The sequence below is a fragment of the Geotrypetes seraphini genome, chromosome 4 (assembly GCF_902459505.1).
Source record: "Geotrypetes seraphini chromosome 4, aGeoSer1.1, whole genome shotgun sequence".
Taxonomy (NCBI): Eukaryota; Metazoa; Chordata; class Amphibia; order Gymnophiona; family Dermophiidae; genus Geotrypetes; species Geotrypetes seraphini.
The window spans coordinates 139,014,451-139,030,581 of NC_047087.1; the positions used below are offsets into that span (position 1 = coordinate 139,014,451).

Genomic DNA, 16,131 nt, shown 5'->3' on the forward strand with positions numbered 1-16,131 from the left:
CTCCCTGCTACTGAGATGAAGGAGAAGGGAGTGTACCAAGGTTGTCTCGGCCACCGAGGAGCAATCAGAATCATGGTGGCATGGTCGTTCTTCAACTTGACAAGAGTCTTGAGAATGAGAGGGAATGTAGGGAATGCATACAGGAAGAGATTCGTCCATTTCAGAAGAAAAGCATCTGCCTCGAGGCGATGAGGAGAAAAGATCCTGGAGCAGAACTGAGGCAGTTTGTGGTTGTGGAGAGCTGCAAAGAGATCTATCTGAGGCATTCCCCACTGTGAAAAAATGTGATGAAGAGGCGAGGAATGGAGTGTCCATTCATGAGGTTGCAGAAGACGACTCAAGTTGTCTGCCAAGCAATTTTTCGCCCCTTGGAGGTAGACAGCCTTGAGGAAGGTATTGTGGCAGATTGTTCAGTCCCAAACCTTCAGAGCTTCTTGACAAAAGGAGGAAGATCCCGTCCCTCCCTATTTGTTGACATAATACGTGGCGACTTGGTTGTCTGTCCGAATGAGGAATACCTGATCTTGAAGATGTTGAAAAGCTTTGAGAACTTTGAAAATCACTCTGAGTTCCAACAGATTGATGTGACACTGACGATCCGTACTGGTCCAGTGGCCTTGAGTACGAAGACCATCGAGATGAGCACCCCAAGCGTAGGTCGAGGAATCTGTTGTGAGGATCTTCTGATGAGGGGGTGTTTGAAATAGCAAGCCTTTGGAGAGATTGGAAGAGAGCATCCACCAGCGGAGGGACTGTCTCAATGGAGTGACTGCAATGTGTTGAGAAAGTGGGTCGCAAACCTGCGTCCACTGAGATGCCAGGATCCACTGAGGAATTCTGAGGTGAAGTATGGCAAAGGGAGTCACATGTACTGTGGAGGCCATGTGACCCAGGAGTACCATCATGTGTCTCGCTGATATGGAGGAGTGCGAAGACACTGTATGACAGAGTTGAAGGAGGACTTCCAGACGTTGTTGCAGAAGGAATGCTCTGAGTTGGATAGTATCCAGAACAGCTCTTATGAATTGTAGATTCTGAGAGGGTTGAAATTGGGATTTGGGAAAGTTGATTTTGAATCCCAAACTCTGTAGGAACCACATAGTCCATTGGGTCGCTACAATAACCCCTTGAGATGTTGAATCTTTGATGAGCCAGTCGTCCAAGTAGAGAAATACCTGACGTCCATGGTTTCTGAGAGCTGCGGCTACCACTACCAGGCACTTGGTGAACACTCTGGGAGATGAAGCCAGGCCAAAGGGCAGCACTCTGTATTGATAATGCAGATTTCCCCACCCGAAATCTGAGATATTGGCGGGAGGCTGGATGAATGGGAATATGAATATTAACCTCCTTGAGATCCAGAGAACATAACCAGTCATTCTGATCTAGGAGGGGATAAAGGGATGCTAGGGATAACATGCTAAATTTTTCTTTGAATAAAAATGTGTTGAGAGCCCTGAGATTCAGAATGGGCTGCAGATCGCCCGTCTTCTTCGCAACAAGGAAGTAACGGGAGTAAAAACCCCTGTTCTGCTGTTCCAAAGGAACTGGTTCGATGGCATGGAGATGAAGCAGAGCTTGAGCTTCCTGAAGAAGAAGGGCGGTCCGGGATGGACTGGAAGGATACGCTCTTGGAGGAAGCTCTGGTTGAACCTGAGTGAAATGAAGAGAGTATCCTTCCCTGATGATTGACAGCACCCAGAGGTCGAATGTGATTGTCTCCCATCGGTGATAAAATAGATGGAGATGACCTCCAATAGGAGAAAAATAGGACAGAGACAGAACGGTGGAGGTTATGCTCTGTTTTAGACAGTCAAAAAGGCTGCGTAGCCTTAGGTGCAGCAGAAGGTTGAGATTTCTGTTGCTTCTGTTTCTGCTGTTTCTTGGGAGGAGGGCGAGTGTAAGGAGCCGCTCTCGGAGCAAAACGCCTCTGGTAATAGGAGGAGGGCATGCAGGCTTGGCAGGAGCTGGCTTTGGCTTAGGTCTGATAATAGAAGCAAATGATTTTTCATGCTCAGACAAAAACGCACTCCTTCCCCCACCTCTTTCCCTCCCTTCCTCCACCCTCTCTCCCAAGTTCATGCCTTGTGCCAAAAACGCACTCCCTCCCCCCTTTTGTGTTCTGCCTCCCAGCCCTCATCTGCAAGCAAAATGGAGCTCGAGCCGCGAGGCTCATCTTCTTTCCCTACCTGCCCTGCCGCAGTACACAGCCAATCGGAAGTCTTCCCGATATCAGCGCTGACGTCGGAGGGAGGGAAGGCTTTGCTTAAGTTCTCCCTCCGACGTCAGCGCTGATATCGTGGAAGACTTCCGGTCAGCTGTGTGCTGCAGCAGGACAGGTAGGGAAAGAAGACGAGCCTCGCGGCTCAAGTGCATCGAACCCCGCAGGATCCCCACGACCCTAAGGAGCGTCCCCACGGAATCCCCGTGACCCTAGGGGGCGTCCCCACGAGATCCCTACGGGTCCCGCGGGATTCCCATCGTCCCCGTTCCCATGCAGCTTTCTAATTCCAAGTCAAACAGAGAAGTTGCAACTGAGACCTAAGCCACAGAGTGCCCCACAAGAAATGAGCCTCATCTTGATGAGATGTCAAGGCGCCCCTTAACGAAGGAGAGCCTATACACAAAGACTGGGAATTTGGGAGTGAAAATACCACTAAGCCCTTCTTCAGGCCTTCCTGCAGGAACTCCAGGATCCAAGGGACCAAAAGAGCAGCTCGATCCACCTGTCACAGGCTGTACCAGACCTGATAACATCTCCAAGACTTCACATAGGCAGCCACTATGGATTTCCTTTTGCTATGGAGCAACGTGACAATCACAGCCCAAGAATAGCCCCAGTTATTCAAGGCCGCACGCTCAAGAGCCATGTTGTAAGACCAAAATGGTCCAGGACTTTGCATTGCGATTGGACCCTGCATGAGGAGGCGAGAATGACAAGGTAGCCGAAGCCCCCGATCCTGCTGAAGCCGAACCAAGTAGGCATACCATGGCCGCCTCAGCCAATCAGTGTGACTAGGATCACTGGACTTCTGTGGGCCGCTATCCATCTCAACAGCCACCCTATCATGGGCCACAGAGGGAAGACATACAGTAGACCTTCCCATGGCCAGGTCTGCAACAGCATGTCCAGGCCTTTGCTGCTGGCCTCGTGATGGTGACTGAAAAAACAATCTGCTTTCTTGTTGTTCGCAGTCGCCATGAGATTGAACCTGGGATACCCCCATTGATCTACTATACAATCAAGCGCTCTTTAAGATAGAGACAGAGTCTGACGACTGAGAAAATTTGCTTGAACCTTGTCCACTTCTGCCACTTGTGCCACTGACAGTGCCACAAGATGTCCCTCTGCTCACCAGAAGAGAAGCTAAGCCTCCACGCTTACAGAGGGACTCCTCGTGCCCTGTTGCCAACTGACATAAGCCACTGCCATGGCATTGTCCAAGAAGACGCGGATGGCTTCATGAAAGAGACGACTCTCATAGTGGAGATGAGCCAGCCGAATTTTCTGGAGCTCCAAGCAATTGATGGACCACTTACGCTGTGATGGTCATATACACCGCTCACCAGCCTTTGAGACTCGCATCCATAGACAGAATCATCCAATCCTTGATCCAGAGTGGAAGGGCCCAGGATAGTGAGAGGGGTTGTAACCACCTTGCAAGACTGTTCTGTACCAAAGTGGTGCAGGGCAGGGGTGCATACAGTGGGTCCCGCTGGGGGTTCCACCGCAAAAGCAGTGCATCCGGCAGCAGACGCAGACCAGCTCTGGCCTAAGGGATCATATCGATCGTTGCCACCTTGGTCCCCAGAACCTGGAGGTACAGCCATGTTGTTGGGATCAGAGTGGCCAGAAGGACCCTGTTAACCTGTCGAAGCTACTCCTGACGGGAAACAGGCAGGAACACTTTGCTCTGTCCCGTGTGAAATCAAACTCCCAGGTATTCCAGATCCTGCATCAACTCAAGGTGACTCTTCCTGAAGTTGATCACCAAGCCCAGGCTCTGCAGCAACTGCACACCTCATGAACAGCCTGATACCCCTCAGACTACGAGGGGGCTCTGATCAACCAGTCGCCCACATATAGGTGAACCAGGAAACCCAGAGTGCAAAGATGGGCCATCACCGCAATCACTTTGTGAAGGTGCTGGGTGCATTGCCAACTCAAAGGGCATCACTGCAAACTGGAAATGTTGCCCCAAGACGTGAAATCTCAGATATTTCCAATGATCCAGAAAAATGGGAATGTGGAGATATGCCTCCGTCACATCCAGGGAGGCTAGAAACTCCTTCGGCACCACCGATGCTATCACTGAGCGCACCGTCTCCATGCAGAAGTGAGGCACTTTCAGCGCTGCATTGATAGCCTTGAGATCCAGAATTGGTCTCCAATCATTGGAGCCTTTCAACGATGAAGTATATATTAAGTATCTCCCAGAGCCCGAGTCTTGCTCTGGAACGGGTTCTATGGCCGCATTATCGAGTAATCTGCAGACTGTGGCTTACACACGAACTGCCTTCTTGGGGCAGCCCGCTGAGAAATCCAGAAAATACTATGCACAGGGGTGAGGGGTGGGGGGGTAGACACAGGCCTGGCGCCAGAACAGCTGGCCCGCGGACAGTCCAGAGTACGGATGGGAGTGCCAAAACGGATGAAAATTTGAACACCCTGAACCTCTGGTAGGTCAGGATCTATTCAAGGGCAGCAACTTGGGCTTGCGATCCTGCACACTGGCCATACGATCATCCAGACCCTGGCTGAAAAGAAGCTGTCCCTTAAAGGGCAACTGGCTCAAGGTCGCTTTAGAAGAAGTATCGCCAGACCACTACCGGATCCAGAGCATCCTGCAAGCTGAAACGAAACAGGTGGAGAGCTTAGGAAAGACTTTCAAGATGTCATCCTGGCATGCCTCCACAGAACCACGCAGCCTGAAGGTGACCTACTAGCAGACAAACCTGGGGTGAGCTAATTCCCAAGGGAATGGTCCCTGAGCCCTGATCTGACATGCAGGCTGTCCAGAAGGCTTACTGACAAGCAGGGAACCCTCCAGAAACAGACTTTTCCTAAAGTTGGAGATGTTCCCGCAGGGAACCTCCGCAGCGAACGCAAAGGCTGAAATTACATGAAATAAAACACAAGCAGAAAAGACAAGCTCCTACAGCCTGGCTTGTAGGAGGAAGAACTGATGTTCACAAGGACAGTGATTAGGTAAGAGGGGGAGGGATTTAAGCATCTGAAGTTTGAGGCTTCCTACAAAGTCCTGGCGGGTGGAGGGAAATAACCCATTGGTCCCGGAATAAAGCTGGATTGTACAATAGCAAATTTTAAGAAAATGGAACTTTATGTATTCAGTGACTTAAAAAAATTATTTTCTGATCAAGCACAATCAAATTCATGGGAAAAACTTCAATTTACATAGTTTTTCCAACTTTAGGTTTTTCTGGCCAATCCTAAGTGGCCACACTGGTAGATGTTACAGAAGAGGCAGACAAGCAACTGCTTAAGAGAGCATACAGTGTTCAAGGCTTGTGCAGCTAAGGACAGAACTTACAGGGATGGGACAGGTATAAAACTCATGGGGACAGAATAGGGATGGAGCTAGATCCCATAGGTTCAAGGGCATATTTGTCATTTTTTTAGCTGTTAGCCCATCATCCATCTGCTTGTGAAACAGAGAAATAAAGAACATTCTATGCTATATGATATCCTTAAGGGGCAAATCACTTGAGAACTATTTTCATTCTTTGTCTTCATCCACTATTAGATGGACATGACCCATTTGTCTGGATTGATCTGATAGAATTCTAATGAAAAATATCTGTTTTAATCCTAAAACATTTATTACCTTGCTAAGATCTTTGATTAGAGCTCAGTGATTCTATAGCCAAAGGAAAACCTTGGTTTCTATTCCCAAACTTAATTTTCTACTGAATATAAAGCTTAGCTCATAAGAAATATAAGGGTCATTTTCAAAGCACGTAGACAAACAAAGCACCAAAAGTTACTATGGTAGCTTGTTTGTCTATGTGCTTTGAAAATGAGCCCTATAGTGGGTTAGAAAAGAGCATAAGAGGAAGTAAATACATCTTTATGAAAAAAAGAGAAGATTTTATTTATTTTTAAATTTTCTATAATGTTCTCCCAGGAGAGCTCAGAACAATTTACATGAATTTATTCAGGTCCTCAAGCATTTTTCCCTGTTTGTCCTGGTGGGCTCACAATCTATCTAAAGTACCTGGGGCAATGGGGGGATTAGGTGACTTGTCCAGGGCCACGAGGAGCAGCATGGGTTTGAACCCATAACTTCAGGGTACTGAGGCTATAGCTTTAACCACTGCACCACAGTGAAAGTTTCAAGTTTCTTTATTTTTGATATACCGTCTATCAAAACAAGTGTTTCCCCTAAATTTAGTTCACCTTCCAAGTATTAACATGCCTAGAAGATACAGAGAAAATAAAATATTAATGGATACTTGGAAAACGTTGAGATTTATTAGTAAATTAACACCTATCCCAATAAACAAATCAACTAATCAATCTCTATGGATAAACTCCAAGATCAAAATTGGCGGAGCTCAAATCCTTTGGAAGAACTGGATTATTGCAGGCATTAGATCTCTAGACGATGTTATTTCAGAAGGTAAACTGCTGGATTTTACACAATTGCAACATAGATTTGGTCTTAATAAAACACAAAGTTTTAAATGGTTGCAATTGAAGCAGGCCATTCAGGTTGGGTTCCCTGAATGGAAAACATTAAATAATCAATATAGTTTAAAGTTCTTATGTTTTCAAGCAGACTTCCAAGGACATCAAGCCGCATTGTGGTATAAATTAATATCTGGATATTTGAATAAAAAACCAAAAAATGGTCTAAGAGATATTTGGAGCATTGAGATTGGACATCAGATTAATGCATCTCAATGGCCACTAATTTGGTCTTGGAGAATGGGATGTACAGTGTCAGCATCTATGAGACAAACTTGGTTCTTTTTATTACATAGAGCTTTTTGGACCCCAACACGTTTGCAAAAATTAGACAGTTCTAAGTCCAATAAATGCTGGCACTGTAATCTAGAACCAGGGACATTAGATCATTTATTGTATCATTGTCCCTACATTAAAACTTTTTGGAATTCAATTTGGCCACAAATTAATAAATTGATGGAAAATCATATTGCAATATCATATGATACAATATTATTTGGAATGATGATGAGGAAAAAAAGTCAAATTTCACCAGAAAATAACAAGCTTTTATTAATTATGACAGGGGTTGCCATTCAACATATAACCAATAATTGGAAGAATTATAATAACCTAAATTATACATTTTGGTGGAATACAATATGTCATATATTTAAAATGGAAAGAACAACATCAATACAAAGAGGGACATATAACAAATTTATAAAAATATGGGGGCCATTGACAAAATATTGCAATGAATAAACAATAGAATTTTTCTTCTTCTTTTCTTCCTTTTAATAACTTTTTTGTGACACACATAGAGGGAAGGTAGTGAAAATAAGTTTTACATAAAATGATATAATATGATATATAATATGTAATATATGATTGAAAAAGTAATAGAAGGGTGGGGGGAGGGAGAGGGGGAAAATATATTTAGAAAAATGATGTATTAGATATAAAAGTGATATTGTATATTCATCAATTGTACTTTAATATTTTGTTCACTTTATGAAAAATTTGAAAATAAAAAATAATGGGAAAAAAAAAAAAAAAAAAGTGTCTAAATGGTCTACAATTTAAAAAGAGTATAGAAAACAATTCAAATAGGTAAATAAAAGCAATATTTTATCATATATTAAAAATACTAGACAAATTCACATTAATGTTTAATGGCTGAGAAAAATAAATTGTCTGTTTCGGATGTATTTCAAAGCCATTCTGCACTGTTATATTTATTTACCTGAGCTGAGCTTTGATAACTTCTCTTTGCTGGACTGATCCCCACTCTGTTGCTTTATGGTCTCATCATAATATGACTTGAGCGGCGGCTTCAGATTATCTATGAGCTTTGTACTACAATCTTTCTGGCTCCTTCTGTCATCATCAGAATTTTGTACTGTCTCTTTCTTCAAGGGAGTGGAAGTAGATATGCATGTTTTTGGCAGAAGAGTTTTATCCTTCTCATTGAAATACACTGTCCTAGTAAGAGAAATGTCATTGCTGCCCTCAGAAGTAATGCCTTTCTCCAAACTGGACTCTAAAGATGAACATTCTGCAAATGTCACTCGACAGCCTTCTTTTGAACGTCCCAGTGAAAGTTTTCCTGGGCAGCGCAGTGATGAACGTGATGGTGACAGAAGAGGTCGATATTCTGTCAAAAAAATAGAAAAAGAAAAAAAATTTAATTAAATACAGTAACCCGTCAACATCAATATCTACTGTGCCATATCTGCAAGATATACAGTGTCAGCCACTGTATGTGCCAGCAGAAATTCATTGGTTCACTGTGCTAAATTTACCATGACTCTTTAAATCTGGCAGATCATGGCAAGAATTCACATCTTTCAGCAAGAAATATGGCAGCAGAGTCTTTCTTTTTGGATGGAGTATTTCAACATGTTATTTGATATTATAGTAACCTTGAAGAAGGATTGAAGAATTCTTAAATACTGAACATTGATTTAGTAATTGATAAAACCACAACATTTTGACATCTCTCTTTGGGCAAGGGGGGAGCAAAGGACATGTCCTATCACTGGTTTCATTGAATAGCTGAAAACCTAGTATATACAAGAGATTTTATATATTATTATTATTATATATTTTTGTATACCGCCATACCCAAGGAGTTCTAGGCGGTTCACATCAATTAAATTAAGATCCGAGCTGAACACACGGATTTATAACATATTATCGGAGTTACAAGCAACGAAGAAGGAAATGTTGGAATATTTTATCAGCTTTTTTTTTTCAGAGCTATAAGCAACGACGACGGTTGGGTTGGAAGGTAAGAGGGAGAGAGGAAGAACCTAGAGAGGGGAGGGGGGAAGGGGAAGAATAGAGGGAGGGGGTAGGGAGGGAGTTAGTTTAATGCGGGAGAAAGAGGGTTAAGGGTCCTGTTTACGGAATAGGTGCGTTTTGAGTAATTTTCTGAAGTTGAGGTAGGTAGGGGCCTCGAGCACCATTTGGGCTAGCCATGGGTTCAGCTTAGCCGCCTGGAAGGCAAAGGTTTTGTCGAGGAATCTTTTGAGGTGACATAATTTTAGGGAGGGATAGGCGAACAACTGAATTCTGCGGGATTTCTTATTGGTGCAATTCATAGTGAAGTGGGGATAGAGGTATCTTGGCGATAGACCAAGTACTGTTTTGTAGCAGAAGCAGGCGAATTTGAATAGGACTCTGGATTCAAATGGCAGCCAATGAAGTTGGTGGTAGAAAGAAGTGATGTGTTCCCATTTGTAAGGGCAGATGACCTGTCTATGGGAAAAAAGGGATCTTAAATTAAAATTTTATGTCATACATTAACATGTTCTTGTACAATCCCTCTGGAGGCTGAACTCGAGGGTTCTTGTATGTCTAGTAGCTTCTGCTGCAGGGCTACCTGCCCGGGAGTTTCCTGTCATGCTCAGTTTTGTACCTGCAGTTTCACTGCATGGTTGAAATCAGTCTCTTCTGCTCATGATTTGTTTTCAATTCTTAGTCTTTTTTGATTTATTTTGCGGGTTTGCCCACATGCAGCAAATCAACTCTATGCGAGTGATCCTTCGGCGGGAGATTGCAGACATATTAGATTGGGTCTGCTTCTGGAGGGTGCTCTGTAAGCTTAAACTGCAGAAAGCCCTCTAGACGGCCTGCAGATTAGATCGGGTCTCCAGGATCGAGAGGAACCCCGGGATCGGAACCGCACCGCATGTCTTCCCTAATTTCCCTGAGGGGTCCTAGTGGTCGTGATCTGAGGTGACAGGGAAGGTGAGGTGGTCAGAAGACCTGAAAAATCCAGTTTAATCAGCTCCTGAAGTACTGATCTCCTTGCTTGTACTGTGTATTGCAGGCGGCCATTGACTTTCATTGCAGCACATGTCTCTGTGGTGTCTGAGAGTCACAAAGTTTGCTGATTTTGGGGGGTGCTCAAATTGGGGTTTTGGGTGGTTTCCCTGTATGTCCTGGTACTCCCCACCTGTAAAATCCTAAAATCACCGTTTTTTTTGCATTTTCCTGCGTTTTTAACAGGCATTTTCCAAGCAAAATCGGCACCCATGGCGGCTATCTTGGATTTTCTTTAAAGTTTTTAATAGCATATTTTTTGGTCTTAGAAGCTTAATTTTTGCTCCAAACTTCACAGATGGCCACCTCGGGACAGGATGGCATGGATTCATGCCGTAAATGTGGCGGATGGCTGACGGGTTCGCAGCTGTGTATCACTTGTGAACCGTGCATGGATTATGCACTATCCTCCTCTGGGGAAGCCCTGCTTTCCTCCGATTCTGCTGGAGATGCAATTACAGCGTCCGGGATTCCAAATTTGGGCAAGGAGGGCACTTCCGTGAAACACAAGCGGGAAAAAGTCTCATAAGTCTTCAAACATTGCAAATCTGAGTCCACACAGATCGGTTCTTGCCTTCAGGGACTATTTTCCACCGCAATTTGTGGATATGATGTATCAAGCTTTCATGAGAAAGCGGGCTATGCCTTTGTCTCCCTCTCAGACTCCGGTGTGGCAGTCTGTGCAGCCTTTGGATTCCAGAATGTCAATCTGCTCCCTTGCTGGTCAGCCTGAAAGCCAGCGGCAACTTCCCGCAATTGCAGGGGTAGGGAACTCTGGTCCTCGAGAGCCGTATTCCAGTCGGGTTTTCAGGATTTCCCCAATGAATATGCATGAGATCTATTTGCATGCACTGCTTTCAATGCATATTCATTGGGGAAATCCTGAAAACCTGACTGGAATACGGCTCTCGAGGACCGGAGTTCCCTACCCCTGCGCTATTGCCTCGGTGCCTGCACCAATTTCTAAGCCGTTGCTGTCGCAAGGCTCTTCAGCAGGGTCCGTTGACGGGGCTAGCCTAGCGGATCTTGTGGATTCCCAGAACACTGATTTCCACGATCTGGGAAAGGATCAGATGGTGCACAGGCTTTTTAAGTCCAGTCACTTTCCTGATCTTATCTCTGAATCCCTGTGGACAATGAAACTTGATTCAGACTCAGCGGTTTAGGTGGAGTGTTCCGTCATGAGTTCTAAGCCCCAGCTTTCTGCTGCATTTCCGAATCACGAGAATTTGGCAGAAATGCTCTTGGAGGTTTGGGAGGCCCCAGTGGGCCTCCTTAAGTGTGCTAGGGCCATGGCTAAATTGTATCCCATGGCTTTGGAATTTTCCAATTGCCTAGTCCCACTGAGGATGGATTCTGCAGTGGCTCAGGTCATTAAGCGTACCTTGTTGCCCTCGGATGAAGGGGTTGCCCTGAAGGATGCCCCGGACCGAAGACTAGCTTTTGTCATGAAGCATCTTCTTCATTCCGCTGCGACAGGAGTGTGAGCTGCAGCAGCCTTTGTGACCAGGGCATAACATACTAAACTTTGTTAGGATCCTGAGGAGATCCCGACTTCCTGGTTTCTGGAGTGAATTATTTGGCAGATGCTCTCTATGATATTTTGAAAGTTTTTGCTAACCTGGGAGCTTATTCAGTTTCTGCTAGGAGAATGTAATGGATTCGCCAGTGGTTGGGTGATTCTTTATCCAAGGCTATGCTGAGCAAATTGCTCTTTCTCTTGTTTGGCCAGGATTTGGATGACCTGATGGCAAGTGTGCAGGACCGTAAGCCTAAGGCACTTCCTGGCTCTAGACCTCATCCAACCAGGGGGACAGGACGGCCAAATTTTCATCCCTTCTGGAGAACCTCACAGTACGCCGGACCCCCTACAGCAGGACAGCATTTCTGAGCGTCCTACAGACCTCGCTTTGGAGTTGCAGTGCGCCAACAGCCTTCAACTCTCGACCTTCTGTCCCTTCCAAGAGAAAATTATGAAGCCAGGTCACTTGCGAGGCCCCCCGAATCGGGGGTGGCTTTCGGCCTTCCTTCCAGAATGGCTAAAGATATCCTCAGACCAGTGGATCCTAGAGGTACTCAGGGACGGTCTTCGACTGCAGTTTGTCCGGCCACCAGCAGACTTCTTCCTTTCCTCTTCCAAGGGAAATCCAGACAAGACCAGTAAGGTGCATGCTACTGTGCACCGGTTACTGGATCTGGCGGCCATAGAGCTGGTCCCAAAAGATGACTTGAGCTCCGGGAGATACTCAATTTACTTTATCATGCCAAAGAAGGACTACGATGATTGCAGACCAATTCTGGACCTGAAAACAGTGAACACATTCTTGCGAGTTCCACGTTTCCGGATGGAAATGGTGCGTTCGGTCATAGCAGCGGTGGCACCCGGTGAGTTTTTGGCTTCCTTGGAGCTCATGGAAGCGAATCTCTACATCCAGATATTCCCAGATCATCAGAGGTTCCTGAAGTATCATGTTCTCGGGAGGCATTTACAGTTCGCGGCGCTCCCTTTCAGTTTGCCATCGTTTGCACCAGATCTTTTACCAAGATCATGGTGGTGGTGGTTGCCCATCTACAATCTCTGGGTGTGCTCGTGTATCCGTACCTCGATGACTGGCTGATCAGAGCTCCCTCGTGGGCACAGGGCCACTTGGTGGTTCGCCAAGTGGTGTCTTTGCTGGAACGTATCAGATGGGTGATCAATCTGAAGAAGAGTTGCCTCGAACCGACCCAGGACTTGGAGTACCTGGGAATCAGGTCTGAACTGGGTATTTTTTCAAGAATCCAGAAAACTCATACTCAGTAGTGCAATTGGGGACATGTTAGCGGTCTTGGCACCAACAGCCTGGCAATACCTACAGGTTTTGGGTCTCATGATGGCAATCATAGAAGTGATTCCGTGGGCAAGAGCTTGCCTGTGTCCTCTTCAGTTTTCACTTCTGACGCAGTGGAATCCCCAGAGATGCGCTGGGGGTGAAGCTGCCTTGTTTGGCAGCGGCACGCAGCAGTAAGTTGTGGTGGTTGACCCCGGTCACTCTGAACAAAGGGCTCCCTCTGCGGGTCTTAGACTGGGTGATCCTGACTATGAACACGAGTCTCTCCAGCTGGGGTGCAGTTTGCATGTCGGTCCCGGTCCAGGGTCGTTGGACGGCGCGGAAGAGCAGATGGTCCATCAATCGACTGGAGCTGCGAGCGATCCAGTTAGCTCTATTGAGATTTCAAGGGTGTCTCTGCTGGAAGGCTGTCTGTGTATTCTTGGACAATGCGAAGACTGTTGCCAATGTCAACTGTCAAGGGGGTACAAGGAGTCCCCTGCTGGGCTTGGAGGCTTGGTTACTCTTTGCTTGGGCGGAACGACATCTGTTGGTCTTGTCCGCAGCTCATGTGGCCAGCGTAGACAACGTTCAGACAGACTTTCTTAGTCGTCAGACTCTGGACCAGGGAGAATGGTCCCTATCCGGGCTGGTGTTCGAGACCATAGTGCGCCGCTGGGGTCGTTCTACCATTGATCTGATAGTGCCTTCTCAGAACTGGAAGGCTGACAGATTTTTCAGCCGACGACAGGAGGTCGGCAGCAAAGGATTCGATGCTCTGGTTCAACCTTGGCCCGAAAGGGAACTTCGGTACGTCTTTCCCCCATGGCCTATGATAGAGTGAGTGCTGCGCCGGGTGTCCTCTCACAGGGGTTCAGTGATCCTTGTGGCTCCAGACTGGCCCAGGAGACCTTGGTATGCAGAACTTGTGAGATTGTCCTCGGAGAGGGGTCTGCATCTTCCTTGCCATCGGAGGTTGCTCACGCAGGGGCTGATTGCACTTCAAGATCCGAACCGCTTTGGTCTTATGGCCTGGCGCTTGAACAAGCAGCCTTGATGGCCAGGGGTTATTCCTCTGCAGTTATCACCACGCTCCTGCAGAGCAAGTGGAAATCGATTGTATCGGCCTATGCGAAAGCCTGGAGGTGTTTTCAGGCTTGGTGTGCAGGGGTTCAGATGGACCCTTTGGTACCATCGGTAGCTCGTGTTCTGGACTTCCTGCATGCTGGCCTCAGGAAGGGTCTGGCAGTCTCTTCTCTACGTGTTCAGATTGCGGGACTCTCCAGTTTAGGTTCCTCTTCTTTCAGGGGTTCTCTGGCTTCTCAACCGGATGTTGTCCAGTTCTTGAGGGGGTCGGGAGGCTGAGGTCTCCCTTGCGACTGCCTTGCCCATCGTGGAACCTGAATTTGGTCCTACATCCCTGACTCGTCCACCCTATGAACACCTGGATTGGATCTCTTTGAAAGATCTTACCATTAAGACCGTCTTCCTGGTGGCGGTCACATCAGCACGGCGAGTGTCAGAGCTTCAGCCTTTGTCATGCAGAGATCCTTTTCTTCGCATCATGGAGTCTGCGGTGATTTTGAGGAATGTGCCTTCTTTTTTTCCAAAAGTGGTTTCCACTTTCCACGTCAACCAGGAAGTTCGTTTGCCAGCCTTCATCTCCAGGATGCGAGCTTCTCTGCCTTGGCCTTTACCCTCGACAGAGAGGATGGATGAAGGAACTCCAGCAGACAATTCATTCCCTCAAATTGGTCATTGCCCCAGAACCCGATGCATTATCTGGTGAGTTTTATAAACTTTTACAAGTCCTCCCTGATAGGGCCTCTCCTTGCATATTACAATACGGTTGTGCAGGGGGGGCCTTTCCCACTCACGCTGATGTAGCATTAATTACCTTCTTGCCAAAGCCAAAAGTTGATGCAGATTTGGTGTCCTCTTATTGCCCTATATCACTGATAAACATGGATATTAAGTTGTTGTCAGGCTGGCCGCACTGTTACCTTGTTTGATAGGGGAAGAACAAGTTGGATTTGTTCATGGCCATTAATTGGTCTTGAATGTTCAGAAGCTACTTCTTGTTATAGCACAGTGCCAGTGTCATGATATACTCATCCATTGGGGTCATTCTGGACGCAGAAAAAGCTTTCAACAAGGTATTGTGGCCTTTTATGTTTGGGGTTTTATCACATATGGGTGTGAGTGGCCTGTTTCTGCAGGCTGTCTATGCATTATATAACTCTTCACGGGCTTGTGTCTTGGTCAATGGATAAAGACCTTGGCTTCTGCAGATGATCTGCTGCTGATACTTACTGATCCAGACATCGCTGTCGGCTCTATTGAATGCCCTCCCTACTAATAGTGGTCTTTCTGGTTTTACTTAGAATTATATCAAATCTAGGGCTCTCCTTTGTTACCACAGACTAATGAGTCTTGGGTGGGCCCCTTCCCGTTACAGTGGGTGACTGATCACATTATTTATTTAGGGGTATGCATTCCAGCTCAACTCTCTCGCTTGTATGCTTTAAATGTGCTACCTCTTTTGAGAGATACTGCTATGAAGTTGAATTTGCGGAGGGCCTACCCTCTTTCCCTACTGGGCCATGTACATCTTTTTAACATGATATTGGCTCCAAAAGGGCTCTTTGCATTTCAAATTTTGCCCTTATTTCTAGAAATGAAGGATGAGCGGAAGTTCTGCAGGACCTTGCAGTCCTATTTGTGGCTAGGAAAGAGGGAGCAGCTTTCATATTCTATTATCCGAACTCCTTCTATATAGGGGAGCTTGGGTTTTTTGAATGTTCAATATCTTACTGTGGCCTGTGTTATGAGACATGTCAGTGACTGGTATAGGTCAGCAGAAGATTTTACGGCCACTCACTTGGAATTGTCACTAATGGGACATACTCACTTTAGCTGCTATTTGCATGTAATAGGACTCAAGCCACCAGCTGTATTATACAACTCTCAGCTACTTTGCTCTGCTATTGCTGCTTGTAGATAGACATCCTGACAAAATCACTTCTCAGTGCGGATTTCACCAATCCTTTCAATTCAGAACAATCCTCAGTTTCCTGCTGGAGTTCAGTCTTTGGCTTTTAGACACTGGGAACAGAAAGGCATCAAATACCTTTTCAATGTTTTGACGAAGGAGGGTAAAATGAAGCCTTTTGCAGATTTAAAATGGGACTTTTTGCTTAATGACCTAGATATCTTTCCTTATTTACAATTTAAACATTACGTTACTAGTTTGATATGGACGGATTTGACAGAGGATGTCCAAGACAAACTGGACTCCCTCAA

General features: G+C 45.9%; 1 protein-coding gene across 2 annotated transcripts in view; it reads right to left on the reverse strand.

The window, feature by feature from the left end:
- Positions 1 to 16,131, reverse strand: part of LRRC36 (leucine rich repeat containing 36) — a 668,251-nt gene that overhangs the window by 439,296 nt on the left and 212,824 nt on the right. For both annotated transcript variants that reach the window (XM_033941089.1, XM_033941088.1), the window contains exon 8: positions 7,935 to 8,345. In XM_033941089.1, the coding sequence (XP_033796980.1) occupies positions 7,935 to 8,345 (411 nt within the window). The remainder of the gene's footprint in view (positions 1 to 7,934; positions 8,346 to 16,131) is intronic.